The following is a 20,450-nucleotide window of genomic DNA, read 5'->3' as shown; positions in this document are numbered from 1 at the left end:
TTAACCAGCAACAAGTGCTTGTTGCTGTTTAATTACCGCAACAAGTAATTGAAATTTGAGTTAATTAAATGTAGTTACCAAGCTGTTGCAAAATTATTTAGAATAAAGGTTAAAGGTCATCTGCATGGACGCTAGAAGATAAGCAGCCGGCATTTCGCGACCGCAAGGCCGATAGTGGTTTAGGCCAGCAATGTAGTTACAGTTGCAGATTTTGTTTTACAAAACTTCACGTACTCCTTAAGTGAGAAAATTATTGGAGGGCTTCTGAGAAATGGCTGCAGGAAATCAACCGGAACTTTTTCGGAACAACGCGGATCTCAACATGAACCGCTACCAGATGCCGGGGTATGTTCTAACGGTAAGCAAAAATATTCAGAATGCGTGTAAGTATATTGGACCCGGACAAAAACTGCTTTGGCGTGTCGTGCACAAAATGAGAGCTACCAGGCTTGCATCCTTTCTAATTAGGTACACGGGATATTTTCCCGGGAAGAACACATATCTCGGTGTGTCCCGAGGGCGGGCAACGCAGGCCGCTCTGGAACGTGGAGGCTATTTCAGTCATGGCGGTGCACATAGTCTTATCGAACCTAACCAGCGAGATCCGCGCCTGGTACACCTGGCTAATGTGGAGGCGGTCGACCGGAAGGAGCATTTCGACCTGAAAGACCACCTACAAGGAGGACAGCCGGTGTATCGCGATCAAATGATACCTGGTTACACGGGTACTGCAAAAATATAATTAATTTTTCGAGCGTTTTAAAAACCAATATACGTTCAAACGGTACAAGAAGGCACAACAGCGATTATACGCGTCTCTGTAAAGGTCACAACCCATGTATCGTGGACAAAGTTGGTCGGAGGTTTGCGCAGCGTTGTCTGGATGGGACGTTGGAGTTTGAGCGGATCCGTGCCGGAATTCCCCGCTACCGTCTCCGCTTGCATGATCCCAACGCTACCGGCATGCAGCTGATCGGTGGCCGTGACCACCAGTACACCGAGGTCATCAATCGTGACCTGGTTCCCATCGATGCCACCACACCGGAATTCACTCCGCGCTTCTTGGGGCATAATCATGAGCAGATAATCGCGCAGTATGGACTGGGATTGCTGGAAAAAACATTCTCCCAGTTCGATAAAGCTAAGCAAGTTCAGAAAGAAATAAGAGTGCGCCCCAGCGCACATAGTGACTATGGCGGGCTTCCATTTTCCGCACCCACCGCTATCAGTTATATGGAAGGAGCCCTTACTCCTAACAGCCACCATACTATACTGCAGTACGAGCCGGTAATTCTTCCACCTGTCAAGCATCCTCATCTCGTCCCTCAGCTGGTGCAGATCGAACAACCGAAAACAATGGATATCATGGTGCCGGCACCGCGCTGGCATCCAACGTTACAGTATAAACTGGATCATTTTAAATCGCAGCATGCAATGAGCGGGTTTGCTGGGTTTGTGCCAGAAGCGAGGGATGTGTTGGGCGAATCCGTGAACAAAGCTGTTACGGAGACTAGTAGCCATAAGTATTCCCCGAGATAATAATTCGAAGTGAAACAATAACTGTATATCGTATATCATTGAAAGCAAGTGATCGACCTAAGCATTTGCAATTTTATCGAAACTTCAACAGGGGGAACAAGCGTGCCCAAGCAAAAACAGCTCCAAAAATAATGAAACAACAACCGGGAACACATCCCTCTGTAATTGTAACCGAAATTCGCACCCGAAAAAGAAAAAATTCTCCAAATCTTCACAAAATCTACAAGCTTTGAGATATACCGTGATTAACAAAATAAAAGGCATAAACAACAATCGAAAAAAACTGCTAAACACAGGACTAGTACAAATAAAAATAAACTCCGTACAAAACCAGTAACCAATCTCGAGTTGAGTACGCTTTAAATTAGAGCAATTTCACATCGCGCTCAGATCTCTAACGGCGTTTCCTTGAGCCCCGTTCAGATTCCGTTTTACTTAGGCGCTTAACATTATTCTGAAGGGAGGTTAAAGGCACGTTATGGCTTTGAATAAGAGAAAACATCCTTAGAGCATATAAATAGGCGAGGGTAAGGGCAAGGCACGTAACAACGAAGGATCCGCCTTCGAAAATGAATCGCGGTGCAAAAATCTTCCACACCATTAAATGCCGGCGATTAATGGACGCATTCAACATCACGAAAAATAACTGCAAAAATAACCAGAACCAGAATGAACGCCTAGAACGAATAAACTGTCATCTCGGTACAATAATTAAAAATAGCTTAAAATTAAAAGCTGCAAAATCAGACTTTGTGAAATATGGTACCTTTCCACTAATTTAATATTTACGATCAGAGCTGCCTTCGTTTCAAGAAGGGCTATCACGAAGATAACAAAAAAGAAGCACTCAGAAGAAAAAATTTCGCGAATCATCATTGGTCATTAAAAGGGTAAGCTTCATATAACCGGAAAAAGCACGGGCTTTTCAGATTTTATCAAATTTGCCAAACAAATAAAACCAAATTCTTTAGAAACAAAAATACCGATAAACACTGCGCCAAATACTAATATGCTTCGTAACAAACAACTTACCTTTGTAGTATGGAAAAGAAAATATCCCAAGAAAGCTTTCCACAATTCCAGATAATACTCCATCTTGTTAGCTAACCAAAATGCATCGGTGCCCTCTGCCGTCAATAAACTGGGCACGGCTAGGGCTACGAGTATCTGTCCAGCATAAGTCTCCATAGTGACTAGTACAGCCGGCAAAATAGGACTGCCCGCACCTGCCTTGACACCCATAAAAGCCGCTTCCCAATGCAATGTCGGGAACGCTGTCTGATGGCCAGTTGCAAAAAATGTTTGCCAAGAGAGGAAACTCCAGGCCACCAGCGTGCCCACCTTGCTGCTGCTTCGGCAACTTAGGAAATGATCACGGGATAAAAATAACAGAAAAACCAATTGAAATGCCCAGGAGGCATTCAGCAGAACCGTGAAAACGCAGATGAATGGCACCAGAAGCAACAAACAGGCGTTCTGAAAGAATGTGTCACTTTCCGAGACATCCACCTCTAAATGATCATCATCCCCAGGGGAGGCATTTTCGAGTCCTGTTTGAAACATTACGGGGATCAATACTGATTTGCAATGATGAAATGTAATATCGTAGGCGGAGTATTTACCCGGTAAGAAAACGGGAAACAGGAACAAAAACATCACGAGCACTGCTGCCATAGTGTAAACCATACGTGGTCCCAAAATCAGTCGAACATACTGATCATGCTCCAAAAACTGCGACGCGACCAGCAGGAACACCATCACTGCTAAAAGGAGGATGGCAATGGACACTCTTTTGTTCTTCACCAATCCACGATGCCACAAGCTGCGTGTACACCAGATTATTGTGGCAATAATCAGTGTTATAACCAGGCACAGTCTTATGGTATGGATCTGGAACGAGAACTAAGGATTATTTACAATGTACAAGCATTCAGATCATGCCGGATTATTATAATGGCATTCAGTCCTAAATCGTTCCGTTTATCAAATTACGGAACATGCTTATCTCAATTTTCAACTACAAGAAAACATACGTAAAAACAAAAGTCAAACAAAATTCACCGACTAACCTGAGAAGTCTTCTCCAACGAGTCGAAATTTAGAGCCAAAACTTTAACGGAACAGTCTGCCTGCTCCTCTCGGCATCTTCGTACAAACTCAACGCTTCTAACCAAAACGACTAAAGATATCCAACGCAACCAAGAAAGCCATGATTTTGCTCTCGGATTTGAGCGTACAAAATGCACCAGAATCAAGGCCTGCAGAATGGTCACAACGGAGAAATCTTCCCGAACTTGAAAACTGTTGGAAAACATGGACAGCATATGGAACAGGGCTACGGTAATGGCAAACAATCCGAAACCATTTTTCAACCACAACAAACGTGCTGTCAGCAGCAAAATCAGGACGGTACCGAAAGCCGCTACCCCGACAAACATAATGCCGAACCAGATATTTCGATCGTCGAATCGCGCCCATACAGAACGGCAGTACGATAAAGACAGATGAAAAAACCGCTTCCAGTCAGTCACAGATTTGTTAGCTGTTGCAGCTTGAAGGGCTTCTTCCAGTTCGGTAATCACGGCAGGCGACAACTCCGGGCTGATGTGGGAATAATTCCGTAAAAAATTCACCACCTGGTCGGCGTTCATTTTTAAGGCTTGGCTTTGTGAGAGGTGTGGTTTCGGAGCGGCAGTCGGTGAGGCTGGAAAAAAGGATGGAATAACGCTTCCCAAATTCGAAAAGGGGATCGGATGACCGAGCAACAAGGAAATCGTTGGCACGAAATCCACTTGAGAGATTGTGTCACCCATGTCTGCAACCGCGTCTACAAACAGAAGGATGAATGACATTAGACAAATCATAAAAAAGAGATCTACGAGAAAAAGTAAAAACGACAGCTGCTGGGTGGTACGTTTAAATAGTATAGATATTAAATGTTAAATCAAACAAGCATCTGTAGCTAAAAAACGTAACAGATGCTAAAAAAATATGGTGAAGGATTATGATTTTTTAAAACTAAAGCTACAAATGCAAAATTCTGCGAACTCCGATCAGGAGATGGTATTTAAGAGTGCTCTAAAGAACCCCACAAACAACAACTTACGCATAAAGGATTGTGAGCTGTAAACAAACAAGCCCGCTTCCACTTCATCGACACTGTCGCCTCCATGATCACCCGTCTTGGTCATACCGTGATCTCCCATAACAAACAATACGGTATGCTCATCCATCTCCCTGATTATGTTCTTAATGTGACCATTTAATTCGGATAATTTGCGTGCCATTTCTGGATGATCCCGGCCGTAACGGTGTCCGCAGTGGTCGACGCCCAGTGTGTGAGCGATAATCAAGGCGGCCTGATGAGCGCGAATTTCCGGCAATAGATGCTGCCATACTCCTGCGTCCACAACATCCAGGTCTTTGACATCAAACGACGGAAAGGGTATTGTTTTGGTGAAGCTGTTGGGATACAGATTAATCCACGTATCATCACCGATAAAGGAGACATTCTTCCCCGCGCGACGGGTCTGATCGACGATGTTGTCTTCTCCAACGGACGACGCAGCGAAATTCAGACTGACATCCACAAAAGTCGGTAAAGAACCTGCAAAATGAATATCAGAAATTTCAAATTTGATCTAAAAAACGATCTCACGCTGCAAGTTAGGGCTGTCATTTGAAAGCCCGAAGTTTTACGGCTTTCCGGGCTGGCAGCTGCGGAAAAAATTGGAAATTCGAAAAGCTTATTGAAGAAAATTTGGATATGAATAATGGTTTCCTCTAGAGAGGAAACAAGATGTGCGTGAAGGACATAATCGACGACCTAAAGGACATAATTTCTATTAAAATTTTAAGCAATTTCTTTTCTAGCATGAAATGGAACTTCGTGGAATATTTACAGCCTCTGTAATGTATTGTAGGTGTTATTATTGATTAAAAACATTGCCTAATCGCTCTGCGAGTATTTGTAAATGCACGAAACGATGCAGCTCTTAGTGTTAATTTTGAGAAATTAAATTTAATGCAAACTTGAAATTAGTGTTTTTACCAGTTGTCAGCCCTTTGATACGCTGCATCGTGGTTGTCGGGGGATCGGCGATGAATTTGAAGAGCGCCGCATTTTGTGGATGGTTCCTAATTAATCGATCGATAATTGGCACCTTATTCTGGTAGGCGCGCGTGGTTTCCGGTGTCAAATTGCCGTTGTAAGCCAAAAACTCGTGCTTCAGTGCGTCAACAATCAGAATAATGGCCCGCCGAAATCGCGGCTGATAATCAACAGAACACGGCGGTCCATCTAAAAGGTACACAATCGTTTAATAACCTGTAACCATACGGTATACAGTAATAGCAGCGACATATGAGTGACTAGCAAAGAGCTGCGTACCGTGCGGAGACGAACCTGAGCAACTGCGAAATGGCAGCTCGACGCGCTTCAGAAGGAAACCGCGTGTAAAACAGTACAATCCCAGCCACGATAAAAGTATCACGAAGAGCAACGAGCCCAAATGCCACAAATATCGTCCCTGCATACTGTCATGATCAGACTGCGAACCCGAGTTCCTCCGAAAGGAGAACGATATCTGCATGGCCACAAATTGGCCTTGATGAGCACGACGTCGATGCAGCAACTGGTTTCACGGCGGTACACATCGGCGCGCAGGCCACCAGTGTCGCTGGTTCCGATGACAATAATAACAAAGCAGGTTTTACCGTCTAGATTCTAGACGCACGTGTTTAATTACTTACCAAATTGCAACACGGATTGTACTGAGTCCGACTGACACAGTTTACTCTGCATAAGGCCGAAAGAATGTAAACTGCTTGTTATTGCTTGTGTGCTGTAGCAGTGTAGCTAATCTTCGACAGATGCAATACAAAGACATGTATCAAGAAAAGATATTACCAAAAGAAAAATCAATACGAAGATTTAAGGTTTTACGATATCACTGCAAAATGTGTGTAATAATATCATTATCATTAATTATTAGTTTATTACTGACTCCACAAAATAAGTACGAGTAGATAAGATTTAAAAAAATTATTTAAAAATGAAAGGATTGATTAACTAGTAACTCAATGCATACAGTATCATTTTAATGTTTAATATACGGGCGCGTCGGGCGGTAGGTGCGAGTACGGAGAGGGCACAAATCCCTTCCTGCTACTGCTACAGAGACCCAGATACATAATTTCACTCGAATAAAATTAGTAACGTTTTGATATTTGCCAGCAATTTAAAGTTTTAGCCAATAACCGTTTTTTGCTCTCGTTTCATAATAATTTACATTTTACACTTTGCACCATCAAACTGTTCTGTCCATATTGGTTATGCCAGGGACGTCATAGGGGGGTGTCAACCGGCAAATTTTAGGGATTTTACGGTCATTTACCTCCCCCTATTTTTTGAAAACCGGTTGCCCCCTGTCAAAATTTGGAAGGGAGCAGACAGAGTAGTAGTTTTCGAAAACGATTGCCCCCCGTCAAATTTTGCCCCACCCCCCTGTCAAAATTTGACACCCCCTTTTGCCGAACCTGTGACGCCCCTGGCTTATGCTGTCCGTATGTATGCTATACTGGTACTTACGTGTGTCTTCTGACAAGTGAGTCGGCTGAGGCTGTGTATTCAGTACAAATCTTTTACTTTTATAGAAAACTTGTGACTGTACTGTATCGCCAAATTGAAATTTAAAAAAAATTAAAAGTGAGTGAAAACATACCTTAAAACATGCAAATTGCAAACGTTTAAAAAGAGTTTATACCGCGGTAGCAAGATCAAGAAAAAATTTTCGAAATTCTGCAGTTGTGTTGAGAAGGGTCACATCTATTACTAGACGAAAACTGAGGCAAACTGGGCGGCTTTGAAAAAAAGTGACTATTCTCATTTTCAAGAAAATTACTGTCACTTTAGTTACGATCAAAATATGTACTTACCGGTTAGTTGCATAAACACCCACACAGATCTTACATAACATAACGCATTCGACATATTCATTTTCCTGGTCTACGTAATTTTCGCATTGCTTCGACATCGAAATAAATAGATTCATTCGAAACTTTTACTGGCCGAAAGCTAGCTTCAAGTGTTAACTTAAAAACATGTCCAGACAACTCGGCCGTATAAAACTAACAGTTTTCAGACTGATGAACTTCGCAGGCCAAAACGGACTGGAATAAATAAGATCAGAGCAAATCGTCAATTGGATCGTAATCATTCCCGTAATCATCCAGCATGTCATCCTTTTTGCCAGCGATCAAAGATTTTCCTGTTTTGCCTTTCGTTTTGGCTTTTCCTTTTCCAGCCTGAGACGTTTATCGGGTTAAAAATGGGTCAGGAATAACAATAAAACTAACAAGCCAAATATTTACCGTTTCCTTTTCTTTCTTCGCTTTTTCGCCGGCCAAAGTCGTCAACAACGATCCGCACTTCCGAACATCCTCAGAATTCACTACCAAGCAGGCAACTTTAATTCTCAAACGTAGAAAATAAAACGCACTGTTGCTATCGGCTCCGTTTAAAACCTTTAGCCGAAGAAATTCAAAGGTTTAAAACACACAACTGCAAAGTTTGCCGAGAGTGGTAACAAAAGTCAAAAGGTACTCACAGCACTTTTCAAAACATTTGAGGCTCATCATATCGGTCTTATAAAAAAATAATTTTTTTGGGGTTGTATATAAAAAAAACAGAAAACGACTATTAACCACTGTTAATAAGTAATTATTTTGGTATACTATAATATGGAAGTTTGAGTCTGATACATTTAGACAACATAACAGAAATGGAAAATGTTAATGCGCGAACCCCAGAGCCATATGGAGCTCATTTTGGCCCACAGTTCAATGTTCATTTTGTAAGTTTTACTTACAATTAAGAGACAAGTCTTGGAACAGTCCTTGGAGGAATAAAGGGTAAAATTGGGATTTCTGTAGACATAAAAGTTGGAATTTTCAGCAGTCACTGACAAATAACACAATTTTACAGAATTTTACATTCTAAATTAGATAACTATAAAGAATTCTACATTCTAGAAATAATCTCTAACGTACCTGGTATTTCTGAATTTTGTCAACGAGAAGTTTACGAAATTGCTCGAACGTTTCCGCTGTGCTGGGGTCAAATGCATCAATAACTCCAGCTCCAATGGACGGCAGAGGTCCGGAATCAACTAAAACCCCACAAATGAAAGAATGGTAATGCAACTGCTAGCTTTCATTAAGAAAAATTTAATGTTTAAAAGAATAATATTAACTTACTACACCATATCACTAACCAAAAGTATCCTTGGCCAAATCAAAATCTGAATCTTCTTGCTCTTTCCGAATTCTAGCTTTTTCGGCAGCAATTTCTTGAGGAGTACGGTTCATAACTTCTTCCAATTTGAGTCGCGCCATTTCCGCCTGCCGCTGTTTATCTGCATCCTTCTCAGCAATTTTTTCTTTAAGTGATTTCTTCTTGATGGAAGGTTTTGAAGCTTCTAGAAAAATAAGATAATTTTAAATTGTTTAAACTGATGAGTTGTTCGAAAGCGCTGCTCGACACCGTTACACCAGTAACAGTGGCCATAAGTACATAACTCGTGAATGATATTAACCGCACTATCTTTCTGAAATTTAGCACACACCAGCGTTAAATTTTAGTTTTAGCACCATCAGTGTTAAATTTTAAAACAAGTCATTATAAGCGTAAACATTTATTCAAGACGAATATAATTTTCTTTCGAATCTGATCATTAAATTATGGTTTATATGTGTTCTGATGTACAAGTAGCTAACTAGTGAAATATGAATTATTTTTAAGGGTCACGGGTGTAAATCTACCACAATCATATAAAATTTCAGCACTCCGATCTTGGTTTATATATTACCGTCTTGAGCAACAAGCGCTTGGGGAGGTTTCTTGGCTTCTTCGTCTTCGGACTCATCATCCCAGTTGTCCTTAACATTATCATCATCGTCTTCGTCGTTTCGATTTCGCAGATCTAAATTTTCTGTATCATCTGCAAAAGTACACACATTACCATGAGCACAAGAAGTCGAAGAAAAGCCGTTAAAAATGCAGCGTCCTTAAATCCAATATTTCGTAAAAGCGTCAGAAGTACGGGCCACAAATACAATTGCACAATCAGAAGGCCATCCTGATAAACATTTTTCGATAACAAATTCACATACCAAATTCAATTTCGACTTTATTCGCCATTTTCGTGGTCTGATAAACATCACAAATCTGTGGATCACAGGTTTCGTACTTCGTTCGTAAACGAAATTTTGGAAATGACTGTCAATTTGAACTGTGAGAGCTTGACACGGCTTTTTGGTCGCCGAAATGCAGTGTGATGATGTAATGACACCGTTTGGTGTACGGACGCGAAATGCGTGCGAAAGGTGCTGCGACGAATAATAAAACGCTAAATCTAATTGGCCGACCTGTTATGTTTAAAAATATGTTCATTGGATTACAGCGACCGTAAGCCTGCCTTTCCGCGATGACGTATTACAAGTTCACGTCGCTGCCACTTTTGGAAGGTCAGCCTGAGTGCACGCCAGTTTGCATAGTTGCAAAAACTTCGAAAACGGCGATTGATGATTACGAGATTCAAGAATCCAGAAAGCCTTGCTGATTGCGCTTTTATCATTTTATATTTTTGCTGCGACAGTTTTGGATATTTCGATTCATATTAAAAGCAGTTTCATCGGCAATACTCCTTGGCCTCCAGCAACCTTGTTTATTTTTAGAAGCCTTGAAACTTTGTGAACGATGTGGTAAGTTTACCGTTAATCGTCGCTACCGTTGACGATCTTTCCTTACAAGGTGAATATTACGGTTCATGGGAGATATTCTTCGTGTTAATTCTCGCAATGGCTAGCAAGTAGCAATTAATAACAATAATATTGCAATTGTAAATTGCGTTTATAATTCCTGTGCAGCGCCTCGAGCTCGGCTTTGCAGAGCAGGGCAGTGCAGAAGCCGAGCGGCGAGCGCAATTTTTTACACTTTTACAGGCTAACTAAGCGGTGTTTTTGTTGACAGCTGCGCCGCTGCCGTTTGGATTTACATACCTTGACGTGGCGATCCGTTTCTATCTGTCGTTTTATGCAATTCCTGTGTCTGCAACCGGAAAATGTCGACCATAGACAGTGATGGAACCGCGCAGCTGCTTAAGCGGGTTCGGCATCAGATTACAACCCTGCAGAATGTGTTGAGTGTTTTGAAATGGAGCGAAAAATCAGTTACCGTAAGTGGAACGTTGGCATGCAGTCGTCCATCGGATATCAATTAGCCAGCTGTTATCAGACCGGACGAAAACATTTGATACAGTAATTTCGGATGCATCGGTTATCAGACTTCATCCTCAGAATTATGCTAATACGTGCCTCTTTTGCTTGCAGCGGTTTGGTTAGTACGGTACAATACATGATGCATTGTTGGCAGTCAGTAATTTTTTTTTGTAAAGCGCAGAGCATTGAGTATAGTACGAGTAATGTAATTCTTTTACGCATGCGGCATGTACGTATGTTTTTGATATTGTTACTTTACTTTTACGTTGTTTTTTTCTACCGTATAATAATTCCGCAAACAATGTTTGTTTGGAGTAGCTGGGTCTCAAATTCTGTTGACTTCCTAGGAACGTGCGGAGTACAGAACCTGCTCCATTGACCCTAACCACAGAATACCGACAGTGCATTATCGACTGCATCTAAAGATGTGCGAAGTTCGTCATCTGGGCTACAGTGACGAAGAAATCCTTGAAATCCAGAATCGAAACAACTCTTCCCAATTTTTTTACGATCATGCTACCAATGTCGTTACAGTGACGATAGGTGCGTGGAGTAATTGCAATGCTAGCCAGCTTGGCTTTTATTTATCAATTTTTTCTGCTTGTAGAATCTGTACATGCGGATATGGGCTTTTAAAATACAGTATATCTTTTAAACTTTTATGCGAGCGGCTTATTTTCTGTAGATGAGAAGTTGTTGAACAAAATCCTTGGTCGACACTGCGAATATTTTGGTGAGTGCAAGCCGGAGTGTAATACGTTTCAGTTAGCTAATGTTTTTGCATTTAGAATTTGTTCTGGTGTTCTACATTTGGCACACTTGTAGTGTTTATACCGGCATTCACATTATGTTGGTCTGATTTCAGCTAATTTCTGCATGTGGTAAGCATTGGCAGCGTTGCTTATCATATTGCCTGTATGAGCTATTCCGCTGGAAAATCATATCCTTTTTCGTTGCAAATTCGCACCCATATAGATCTGTAGACTAGCAATAGTTTCAGCAGGTCTCGTAATCTTTGCGTGATGATGTTTGTACACATTGTTTGTGCATGTGCCAGTCAGCCAATTCAGAATATCGTTTAGGATACTGAGCTTAGGACTGAGCGGAAATGGATAGTTATAATACAGAGTTTATTAATTTTTGTGTTAGTTAAATATTTATAGGTATTCTATCAGACAACGGTACTAGGTATTTCTGACTATGGGCTCATAATTATTACGAATTTGCTAGCGTAAATATTATTTGCGGTCATCTGAGATGTTGAAGCTTCCTTACGCAGGAGCAGGTAAATCTTTGCCTTTAACACCAAGCCGCTGGAATTCTGATCTGACGGCTGATGAACGGTCCAAAATATATGACTATGTTGTGGCAACGGCGGAAGAAGAAAGAACGTTGAGGAATATTCGTGCAGGCTGCTGGGCAGCGGACGAAAAAGCTCGATCAAGGCCTGACAGTGTTCAAAAGCAACCGGGTACATTAGTGTTTTGATCTTTGTTGCAGACATGGCAGTTCACCGATCATCTTTGGTCTCTGCCGGCTTGTGATTGTGCTTTTTGTAACGATGTACACATATTGATTTTACAACAAATACTTCCTGCGCTGAAAATTTTACTAGTGTATGCAGGAATGGGTTTGTGTTAGGCGATAGTGGATGCGGAAGTCTTGTGAATGAGATGATCCCTCAAAGAAAGCGACGCCGGATATCTTACAAGGAGAAGAGCATCCATACGAACCGGAAATCATACACTGAAGTAAGACCTGAACTCTGGCTGCTCTTTGTAGATTGGTTTGCCACAGGCTTTCATTATTGGATTAAAGGAATTGCGAGATGTTATTGCAAAGCACATGTCTATAATTCAAGGTTAGTTTCGACGCACACTGCTTACTGCATTCTACTACGCAATACAGTGCTACTGAGATGCAGATTCAATCTACTGGCGACATTAGCCATGATGTTCGTAATTGCGTTTCATTTTAGACTCGAATGGTTCACAGGCTTCTGTTAAATCACCAGAGTATTGCCGTGAAAATTCAAATTATAACGAGCTTCAAAATTTGTAGCAAAACACAGGCATATAAGCATTTTAAAGTTGCATTTGGCTGCATGCAGATGTATTAAAGCGCATTTTCTTTGGTGGTTATAAGTTAAACGCACTGAATAGCTCATTCGACATGGTCTCCATAGTCAGAATCAAGTGTTATTGTTTTTGGTAGAAAATTGCGAGCATCAAAAAGGCGAAATACATATACAGAGATCTGGCTGAGGATCACCCATTGGGTGGCTGCTGGGATGTCTGCGAGCCAGAAGTGGAAGGCTGTGAAGAATCGCATGGCTTTCCGGCATCCATGGGATCGTCTGAAAAGCACGCAACACTTCAAGTTCAACCTTCTGACAATTGTTTAATTGTTACGCACTGCATTTCTGCTCAGTAATTTTAATTCCTTTAATTTATGTGGTAAAAGCGATTGCTGGGCAAGGTGTCATGATACTTTTTTTGACATACACAGGGTAAATATTTTTATATCTGAAACACCTTTTTGAATTTTGGCGAAATCAAGTAATTTTAAATTTTTGTTATGCTTGGATGCTTCGAAAATGAACATTTTCATAATAGAGACACGAAATCGAAAATCAATCTCTCGAGAGATTACAAGGCTGGATCTGAGCCGGCCTTGTCAGTGGTTGCTATTGTTCGACCAAGTAGCAGCACAGTGGGAATCAAGCTGGTCAGATTTCTCTGGATCTGTTGCCGTCTCGGCGGGATTACATTTGTTTGCCGAAGATCAGTATCCCAGTGAACAAATTTGACGGGGATATTCCACACGATTTCCGACAAAAGCCAATAAACTAATACGGAAACCACACCGTTCATGATGATTTAAAATTAGTGTTATTTCTGATTTGAAATGCAGTTAAAAGTTGGAGCTTGGCGCACAATCGTTATATCGTTTTCGATTTGAGCTCAATTAATGCGATAACGATGGAATATTCTCAAGCATCTTGTTTACGACACATCGTCAGCCAGTCAGGCACGTTTGAAGGAAACCAACACAGTCTGACTGCGGCAGTTTTTCTTGATAGACGTACCGTACTTAACGTGCGAATGTGTATATGACAAAGAATCTGGTAGTGTTTAATGATTAATTTGCGCGACGCTGTACACCTTCGTTGTTTAACTGCGCCCTTGAAAGGTATGCACAGCGTATGCAGAATGCAGTTACCGGGAGTCTTCTCATTAAATCACCTATCGAAAACTTCAATAATTACGGTCATGCATGAAACCGTGCTTGGATAGTTCTCTAACACCTAGAACACGACGAAGATTAGAGAAAGTCTGAATTATGTCGATAGGAAATCTGGATAAATATAAGTATTCCATTTTCGAATTAATAAACAGCTTTACACAATAAACACATTACTTATCAAATAGGTAATATTTAAATATTTACAACGTAAAAAATTCCTTGCAATTTGGCGGGAATATTTAAATACCTGATCAGAAGCACAGCAAATTATTCTTCAAATATTACTGATATCTCACTGTCGGTTTACTCGGCTATACAACGGCTGGGAACGATAATTAATCTGTTGTATCGTATCGTATTATTATGACTGAAAAGTTTCGGGCAATAGGACAATAGCTGTATACACCCTACACGAGTATCAAGATTCAGATCTATATTGCCACGAATGGGATACACCAGAGCCGGCAAACTAGAAAAGACTGACCAAAACCAATATTATATTCTGAAAGCCCGTAGTCGAAAACCCGGCCAGATAGTATTCATTTCGTTCAAAACCTCTCCCGCTTCGAGCGCCAAAGCGGAAGGGTTGATTACCCTCACCAAAATGTAAATAAATTATTATAATAATAATTATCATCGTGGTATTTTTAACCAGTCAATGTTGCCACGTAAACCAAATAAAATATAGTTAAAAATGAAAGTATTTTCCACTAATTAAAATATCAGAATGAATAGCAGACCGTTATTACTTACGACAAGAACGCCTACATATGTATATATCTAAAGTTGTCTATCGTTAGACATATGTATATATCTAACGTTGTCATCGAGGACAATTTCTAAACAAGTGCCGGCCGAGCAGCAATCGCTACACTATCACTACTTGTGGTTGTCTGTTCAATCAGTGATAGACCCGACTCCCGCCACTGTTCAGTGCACAAACCCGTTATTAGTTCAGCGAGTGACCAAAATACCACTATATTCTAGTTAAAATAGCCAGCAAAGTCAGTGAGTGACCGAACTACCACTACGGATAGTTATGTGAGCGGTTGACCGAGCTGTCATCACTGTCCGATGAACAGAGCCCGGTAGGTGAGCGGGTGACCGAGCTGTCACTACTGTCCGGCGCAGAAAGTCCGTTAGGTGAGCGGGTGACCGAGCTACCACTGCTGTCCGGCGCAGAAAGCCCGTTAGGTGTCGGGTGACCGAGCTACCACTGCTGTCCGGCGCAGAAAGCCCGTTAGGCGAGCGAGTGACCGAGCTGTCACTACTGTCCAGTCTACAAAGCCCGTTAGGGAACAAGTTACCGAGCTACCACTACTGTCCGTGCACAGAGCCCGGTGAGTGAGCGGGTGACCGAGCTGTACTATTGTCTAATGTACAAAGCCCGTTAGGGAGCGAGTAACTGAGCTACCACTACTGTCCGGTGCAGAGAGCCCGGTAGATGAGCGAATGACCGAGCTGTCACTACTTTTCAGTGTAAAAAGCCTGTTCGGTGAACAAGCGACTGAGCTACCTCTACAGTCCGTGCACGGAACCGGGGAGGTGAGCGGGTGACCGCGCTACCACTGCTGTCCGGCGCAGAAAGCCCGTTAGGTGACACGAGTGACCGGGCTTTCACTACTATCCGGCGCAGAAAGCCCGTTAAGGAACGAGTGTCTGAGCAACCACCACCGTCCGTGCACAGAGCCCGGTAGGTGAGCGGGTGACCGAGCTGTCACTACTGCCAGTGTAGAAAGCCCGTTAGGGAACGAGTGACTGAGTTACCACTACTGTGCGTGCGCAGAGCCCGGTAGGTGAGCGTGTGACCAAGCTGTCACTACTGTCCAGTGCACAAAGCCCGTTAGGGAGCGAGTGACTGAGCTACCGCTATTGTCCGGTGCAGAGAGCCGGGTAGGTGAGCGAGTGACCAAGCTGTCATTATTGTACGGTGTAAATGAGTGACCGAACTACCATGCTACTGTCGCCCTTTAGGTTTACGAGTGACCGAGCTACCATGCTACTGTCGAGTGCACAGAGTCCGTTAGGTGAGCAGGCGACCGAGCTACCACTACTGTCCGGCGAATTGAACCGGTTAGAAAAGCAAGTAATCGAGCAACCACTACTGACCGGACATATACCACCGGGCACACACCACTTTCCAGTGAAAAGAGGAGCCAGCGAAGTGACGAGTCACCGAACTAGTGATCCAGTGCACTATCACTGTTTCAAATTTCATATCTTACAGATTGATATTTCGGCTTTCTTTTTGGGTAGGGGATATCGTAAAATTATCTGTATGTACAGCCAAAGGGAATGCTTTCAAGCTTGAGAGAATCATGAACTGATTTTCATAGAAAATTCGTGTTTGCCCTATTGCATGTACCGATCATGTTTCGACGAAATATAGATGTTATTCTAATAAACATTTAATATTCATTTAAATTCAAATAAAATGGCTGTGGACCACAAGAAACGCGGAGGCGAAGCCGAGGCTGTTTCTTGTATTCAATATTGTACGAGTAGTGATCACGGTTGTGAAAAAGCAGATGCAGCAAAAAATTAATATCATAGTTGTCGAGAAATAACTTCGCAACATACCTGTCAGCGACAATTGCTTCGCTAGATCAGGTAGGAGATCCTGGGAGATCTGTGTAAGGGCATGGCTCAGCTCCTGAGAGGGCACTGCATTGCGGCGGCCAGTGCGCTTTGTGGCGGTAAAGGCTTCAGCTTCATCCGCCGCTACATCCACATTCATACCACCCTCGCTCATGCACGAAATCCCGCTTTTTTCTTCGGCCACTTCTACAAATCCATGATCGATGTAAAAACTGGCCACCATTTTATTTGTTCAGTTGATACGTCGAGTATGTAAATTACTGTGGCAGCGATCAGAGAAAACTAAATATAAATACACGAATTCATTAACATCGAAAAACAGCGGTAGACTGAATTGATCCCGGTTTGCAGTTTTACATGTAGAGAATCTGACAATTTAGTTAGTCACAGATTTATCGAAGGAGATTCATACTGCACAGCAAGTAAGAATGTCTCATAACCATTTAACCCAAATCAGTATGAATAACTTAATGTGCAATATGCTAAAGCAGCTAGACCGAATTCTTCGGGATGAAAAGTGTCGTTCATGCCGAAACGTGTCTGGTGATTCCAGTGTGTAAATGCCGCGACATATTTCGCAATGCAGCGTACCATGCACCCGTAAATGTAGGCTATTGTTTGCTTCCTGGGCTACTTTTACGATCGTCAGCTTCCGTTGACAATATGTCAGCAGTTTCGCACTGCTGACGTTCTGTTTTGCTGCCGGCTGGTTATTTGTAATCGTAAAAAATAGAATACAATCATGTGATCATCGTGTAGTGCTGACTTTGTAATCTGAACTCGTCTGACCGGAAACTACGTACTGGAAAGTCAGCCTAGTAATGGGGTTTTTCAGTTGAATATGTAGAGTAATTTGCACCTTTCCGACACTTGTTATATTAGCTGCCGGTTGCCGATTCACAGCCAAGAATTATGCCGAGTCGCCGACTCTGACTGCATTAACCTGCCGGGTTAAAATTACGGAAATAATAAAAACTACGAGGTAATTGTGGTATATATGACGCACTTCACAACATAATAACAATTTACCCCTGCTACGTTGTGTACATATAAATGAGGAGGTATGAAATATTATATCGTATAAGGCGTTGATACCGTAACTGCAGACAATTCGGTTAAAATACCAGACTTACAAGTTAGAAGATACGAAAATAGAATATCGTAGCTGAGCGCAGCAGTTCTCGCAAAACAGAGACAAACTATTTACTCTGAAAATGATTACACATCATTTCTCTTTTGCGATGTAATCGGTTTCAATCAACGATTAAATAAGTAGGCTAATATGCACATATTTTTACAAGCTTTTTTACTAGTGCGAAAGGTTAGGGAAAACGAGACGACATTTATAGTATCACAGCACTTAATTAATTAATTAATTTCATAACAAAAACCCATACGAAAATAATTTACTTCTCCAACTATATATAATTCTAGAGTCGCTTTATAACCAACCTATCGAAATAAATGTTTCAACATTAAAATATTTTCGAAAACATACGTACTCCTAGTCTTAACACAACTAGTGCAGTCCTGTTACTAGCTCATAAATTACGGATTTTCTCACCTTCTAATAAATTTGACTGCTTCTTTCAGTTCCAAAACAGAAAACGGTTTACGTGAATAAAGGCATCAACAGCATATTGTATAACTGGTGATTATTGATACCCTTTCTGAAAGCAATATCTTATGCGCGCTTACTTACGGGTGACTGGAAGAACAAAATTAAATTACGATTTGAAAGTATTCAGATTATCCAAAATCGGTACAAATGTATGAATGCACAAATTTTATCTGCAACCATACGAAGCGCACGTGCAGACGATGGAACATGTACGGTTATAGGATATAAAAGGTTAATTCGTTAACGGTAGCCGACCCTTTCCAGCAATATTTCATGATTAAAGATGCTGACAAAATGTGTTGACTTAATCCGCATTACTGTAGAATGATGACACTGGAAAACCAGTGAATAATTTATATGTTTTCAACGCCCAAACCGGAACAACTGCCCACAGACTGCATATGCGCAATTTCGTAGATGGATGCACAATTTTGTGCAGATAATTGTGCCCTGTTCGTATACGGTACATTTGTACTCGTACTTACCGAAGGCTGCCTAATCGCTTCTGGCCAATAATCTGGCAAAAATCATGTTATTACAATTTCATCCCAATGCACAGTACCACGCTGATCTTTTTTCCTTCTATTTGGATGATTATAACCAGTTTCCGTCACCTTTCTCTGAATTACAGACAATTGAGCATAAGCATAATCGCAAACAGAACGCAATTAGTAACAAAAAGCAAAACCTGGTGCGTACAATTCACACATGTATTGTTAGAGTAAAAACGGTGGGTTTCCCCTTCTGGTAGATTATCGGGATTGGCGTGACTGTTCTTGACAACAAACAGGCCAGCAACACAACAGTCGGGAGTCCTAACTGTCACAATCGGCTGCTGATGCGGCGGCAGCAGCGCTGGATAGCTGCACACAGCGATGTTGAGCAAAGTTTGTGAAATTAAACAGACCACGCAAGCCCCATTACTCACATATCCCGGTCCCAGTATTGGCCGCGTACACGTACGGCAGAGGGATGTCTCTGTGGAATAGATTGCTAACGGAAAATCGATCAAAGGGAAGAAAAGGATGTGGTTCAGCTGCAGTTCCTGTTCTATAACACCGGCTGCGCGTCATGTAATTTGTACGGAAACAAAGTCGATAGAATTTACATGCCTATGTATGTACGCGCGAAGAGAACATTCAATAAGGTTTTTACAACTGGTACAGCTTGGACAGACATTACGCCATTACATTGCTGTTCAAAAGAAGACTGTAACAACAACATAAAATGTTACGGTTACGGCTTATACTTAGTATATAAGAATTGATATACCGCGTCTTATAAGAACTGTTTTTTCTGTCATCAGTATCTGATACGAAATTTGAGTGTGAACTTCCTTTTCCCGTTTCTCCTTTTTCGATTCACTTCTCAGGGTTTATGGATATCTTAACGTTCCCGCCGTATGCAATATAAAATTACGTACGTTGCTTATTCGGGATATACTAGTCGGGATATTCGGGATAAACAGATGTGTTGTTGTTAGAGCATGAACGCTACCGTTGTGGGGAGATCGTTGTCGGACACACAATTATAAGAACATATACATTTGTACATAATTATGCTGTGCTTGTTAAGTGATCTGCAGTTTCCGGTTACGTTAACAAATTATTATTATTTTTAATGATTTGCGGTACTATAACCGAAGTACTATTATTCTGATTTATGAATTATATGATTCTGATTAAGTAATAGTAACTAGTAAATAGTGACTAATCGTAAATACTATCACTATTGTACAATATATGCAAATTCAAACTTTCATAAGGCAGCGTCGGGATGCAAAACGGCCGGCAAATGTGCGAGACCACTAATACATATATTCGCAAATGTATGCCCTGCGCGAATTATCTATACGAGTACTCGTACTCACTGTAAAAACCAACGAGCAGCAACCTGAACAAAATGCTGGAGTGTTGTATTGTATTGCGAATGTATTGCGAATTTGTGATTCCTGATTCCCCAGTTGACAGTACAATTTCTGTAGCCCGCCGGCTTGCACAATGGGCCGGATTAGTGTTTTCCCCATGCGCACATCCGAACTGAGCGAGTTAAGGCAACTAGCGGCAAAAACATTTCGATTGGTGGAACGATAATAAGCGTTCTAAACAATTTTTTCTTCTTGTTATTTTATCAATAAAGCTAATCGATTTCCGCCTGGGCCCAGTAG

The 20,450-nt window shown here is 41.5% G+C and overlaps 5 protein-coding genes across 15 annotated transcripts; 2 read left to right on the top strand and 3 right to left on the bottom strand.

Annotated features, from left to right (window-relative positions):
* The first annotated feature begins 98 nt into the window (after positions 1-98).
* Positions 99-1,708, top strand: LOC129590773 (uncharacterized). Its single transcript, XM_055486148.1, has 3 exons — positions 99-345; positions 469-725; positions 827-1,708. Exons 1-3 carry the CDS (start codon positions 272-274, stop codon positions 1,537-1,539), a joined length of 1,044 nt encoding a protein of 347 aa, XP_055342123.1. The 5' UTR covers positions 99-271; the 3' UTR covers positions 1,540-1,708.
* On the bottom strand, positions 1,592-6,602 carry LOC129590740 (GPI ethanolamine phosphate transferase 3-like). Of its 3 annotated transcripts, XM_055486108.1 has the most exons (8): positions 6,292-6,602; positions 5,930-6,218; positions 5,591-5,839; positions 4,646-5,146; positions 3,609-4,366; positions 3,162-3,429; positions 2,572-3,089; positions 1,592-2,185 (listed from the first exon to the last, which is right to left on the bottom strand). In XM_055486108.1, exons 2-8 carry the CDS (start codon positions 6,129-6,131, stop codon positions 1,934-1,936), a joined length of 2,748 nt encoding a protein of 915 aa, XP_055342083.1. In that variant the 5' UTR covers positions 6,132-6,218; positions 6,292-6,602; the 3' UTR covers positions 1,592-1,933. The 3 variants fall into 3 exon arrangements, with proteins under 3 accessions (XP_055342083.1, XP_055342072.1, XP_055342091.1); XM_055486097.1 differs by having other exon boundaries at positions 5,930-6,602; XM_055486116.1 differs by having other exon boundaries at positions 5,945-6,601.
* Positions 6,603-7,570: 968 nt separating this feature from the next.
* On the bottom strand, positions 7,571-9,857 carry LOC129587626 (eukaryotic translation initiation factor 3 subunit J-like). Its single transcript, XM_055481459.1, has 7 exons — positions 9,712-9,857; positions 9,408-9,539; positions 8,814-9,017; positions 8,590-8,708; positions 8,409-8,466; positions 7,912-7,991; positions 7,571-7,845 (listed from the first exon to the last, which is right to left on the bottom strand). The coding sequence occupies exons 1-7, from the start codon at positions 9,737-9,739 to the stop codon at positions 7,726-7,728; spliced, it is 741 nt and encodes a 246-aa protein (XP_055337434.1). The 5' UTR covers positions 9,740-9,857; the 3' UTR covers positions 7,571-7,725.
* A 262-nt stretch (positions 9,858-10,119) lies between these two features.
* LOC129586147 (U11/U12 small nuclear ribonucleoprotein 48 kDa protein-like) lies at positions 10,120-13,989 on the top strand. Of its 5 annotated transcripts, none has more exons than XR_008690109.1 (8): positions 10,120-10,302; positions 10,571-10,936; positions 11,166-11,361; positions 11,504-11,551; positions 11,684-11,699; positions 12,098-12,289; positions 12,460-12,679; positions 13,033-13,985. XR_008690109.1 is itself a non-coding variant. In XM_055479182.1 (8 exons), the coding sequence occupies exons 2-8, from the start codon at positions 10,662-10,664 to the stop codon at positions 13,080-13,082; spliced, it is 753 nt and encodes a 250-aa protein (XP_055335157.1). In that variant the 5' UTR covers positions 10,120-10,302; positions 10,571-10,661; the 3' UTR covers positions 13,083-13,989. The 5 variants fall into 5 exon arrangements, 1 of the variants encoding a protein (XP_055335157.1); XM_055479182.1 differs by lacking the exon at positions 11,684-11,699 and having other exon boundaries at positions 10,571-10,775; positions 12,460-12,569; positions 12,637-12,679; positions 13,033-13,989; XR_008690107.1 differs by having other exon boundaries at positions 11,684-12,289; positions 13,033-13,986.
* On the bottom strand, positions 12,764-19,360 carry LOC129586160 (uncharacterized). 5 transcript variants are annotated; one of them, XM_055479235.1, is made up of 3 exons: positions 19,212-19,360; positions 16,645-16,848; positions 12,764-13,174 (listed from the first exon to the last, which is right to left on the bottom strand). In XM_055479235.1, the coding sequence occupies exons 2-3, from the start codon at positions 16,814-16,816 to the stop codon at positions 13,086-13,088; spliced, it is 261 nt and encodes an 86-aa protein (XP_055335210.1). In that variant the 5' UTR covers positions 16,817-16,848; positions 19,212-19,360; the 3' UTR covers positions 12,764-13,085. The 5 variants fall into 5 exon arrangements, with proteins under 5 accessions (XP_055335210.1, XP_055335219.1, XP_055335203.1 ...); XM_055479244.1 differs by lacking the exon at positions 19,212-19,360 and adding an exon at positions 18,365-18,616; XM_055479228.1 differs by lacking the exon at positions 19,212-19,360 and adding an exon at positions 18,227-18,366.
* Between the last annotated feature and the right edge of the window lie 1,090 nt (positions 19,361-20,450).

The sequence above is a fragment of the Paramacrobiotus metropolitanus genome, unplaced genomic scaffold, assembly GCF_019649055.1.
Source record: "Paramacrobiotus metropolitanus isolate TYO unplaced genomic scaffold, Prichtersi_v1.0 Parri_scaffold0000002, whole genome shotgun sequence".
In the NCBI taxonomy this organism is placed as follows: domain Eukaryota; kingdom Metazoa; phylum Tardigrada; class Eutardigrada; order Parachela; family Macrobiotidae; genus Paramacrobiotus; species Paramacrobiotus metropolitanus.
The sequence above is the reverse complement of the archived record's forward strand: the minus strand, read 5'-3'. Positions and strand labels throughout refer to the sequence as shown.

Bases quoted from the DNA above. Each gene is read 5' to 3' on its own strand.
- LOC129590773 (XM_055486148.1), top strand. From the start codon at position 272: ATGGCTGCAGGAAATCAACCGGAACTTTTTCGGAACAACGCGGATCTC. The intron at 346-468 runs GTATGTTCTAAC...CTTTCTAATTAG, and splicing joins AACCGCTACCAGATGCCGGG to GTACACGGGATATTTTCCCG. The intron at 726-826 runs GTACTGCAAAAA...GTCTCTGTAAAG, and splicing joins AATGATACCTGGTTACACGG to GTCACAACCCATGTATCGTG.
- LOC129590740 (XM_055486097.1), bottom strand. From the start codon at position 6,131: ATGCAGATATCGTTCTCCTTTCGGAGGAACTCGGGTTCGCAGTCTGAT. The intron at 3,430-3,608 runs GTTAGTCGGTGA...TTCTCGTTCCAG, and splicing joins CGTTGGAGAAGACTTCTCAG to ATCCATACCATAAGACTGTG. The intron at 2,186-2,571 runs GTAAGTTGTTTG...TTATTTTTGCAG, and splicing joins TTCTTTTCCATACTACAAAG to TTATTTTTCGTGATGTTGAA.
- LOC129587626 (XM_055481459.1), bottom strand. From the start codon at position 9,739: ATGGCGAATAAAGTCGAAATTGAATTTG. The intron at 9,540-9,711 runs GTATGTGAATTT...GTACTTTTGCAG, and splicing joins TAAAGTCGAAATTGAATTTG to ATGATACAGAAAATTTAGAT. The intron at 7,846-7,911 runs GTAAATATTTGG...TAAACGTCTCAG, and splicing joins CGAAGAAAGAAAAGGAAACG to GCTGGAAAAGGAAAAGCCAA.
- LOC129586147 (XM_055479182.1), top strand. From the start codon at position 10,662: ATGTCGACCATAGACAGTGATGGAACCGCGCAGCTGCTTAAGCGGGTT. The intron at 11,362-11,503 runs GTGCGTGGAGTA...TATTTTCTGTAG, and splicing joins TGTCGTTACAGTGACGATAG to ATGAGAAGTTGTTGAACAAA. The intron at 12,570-12,636 runs GTAAGACCTGAA...ATTGGATTAAAG, and splicing joins ACCGGAAATCATACACTGAA to GAATTGCGAGATGTTATTGC.
- LOC129586160 (XM_055479211.1), bottom strand. From the start codon at position 16,885: ATGGTGGCCAGTTTTTACATCGATCATGGATTTGTAGAAGTGGCCGAA. The intron at 13,175-16,644 runs GTATGTTGCGAA...CGTGCTTTTCAG, and splicing joins GAAGCAATTGTCGCTGACAG to ACGATCCCATGGATGCCGGA.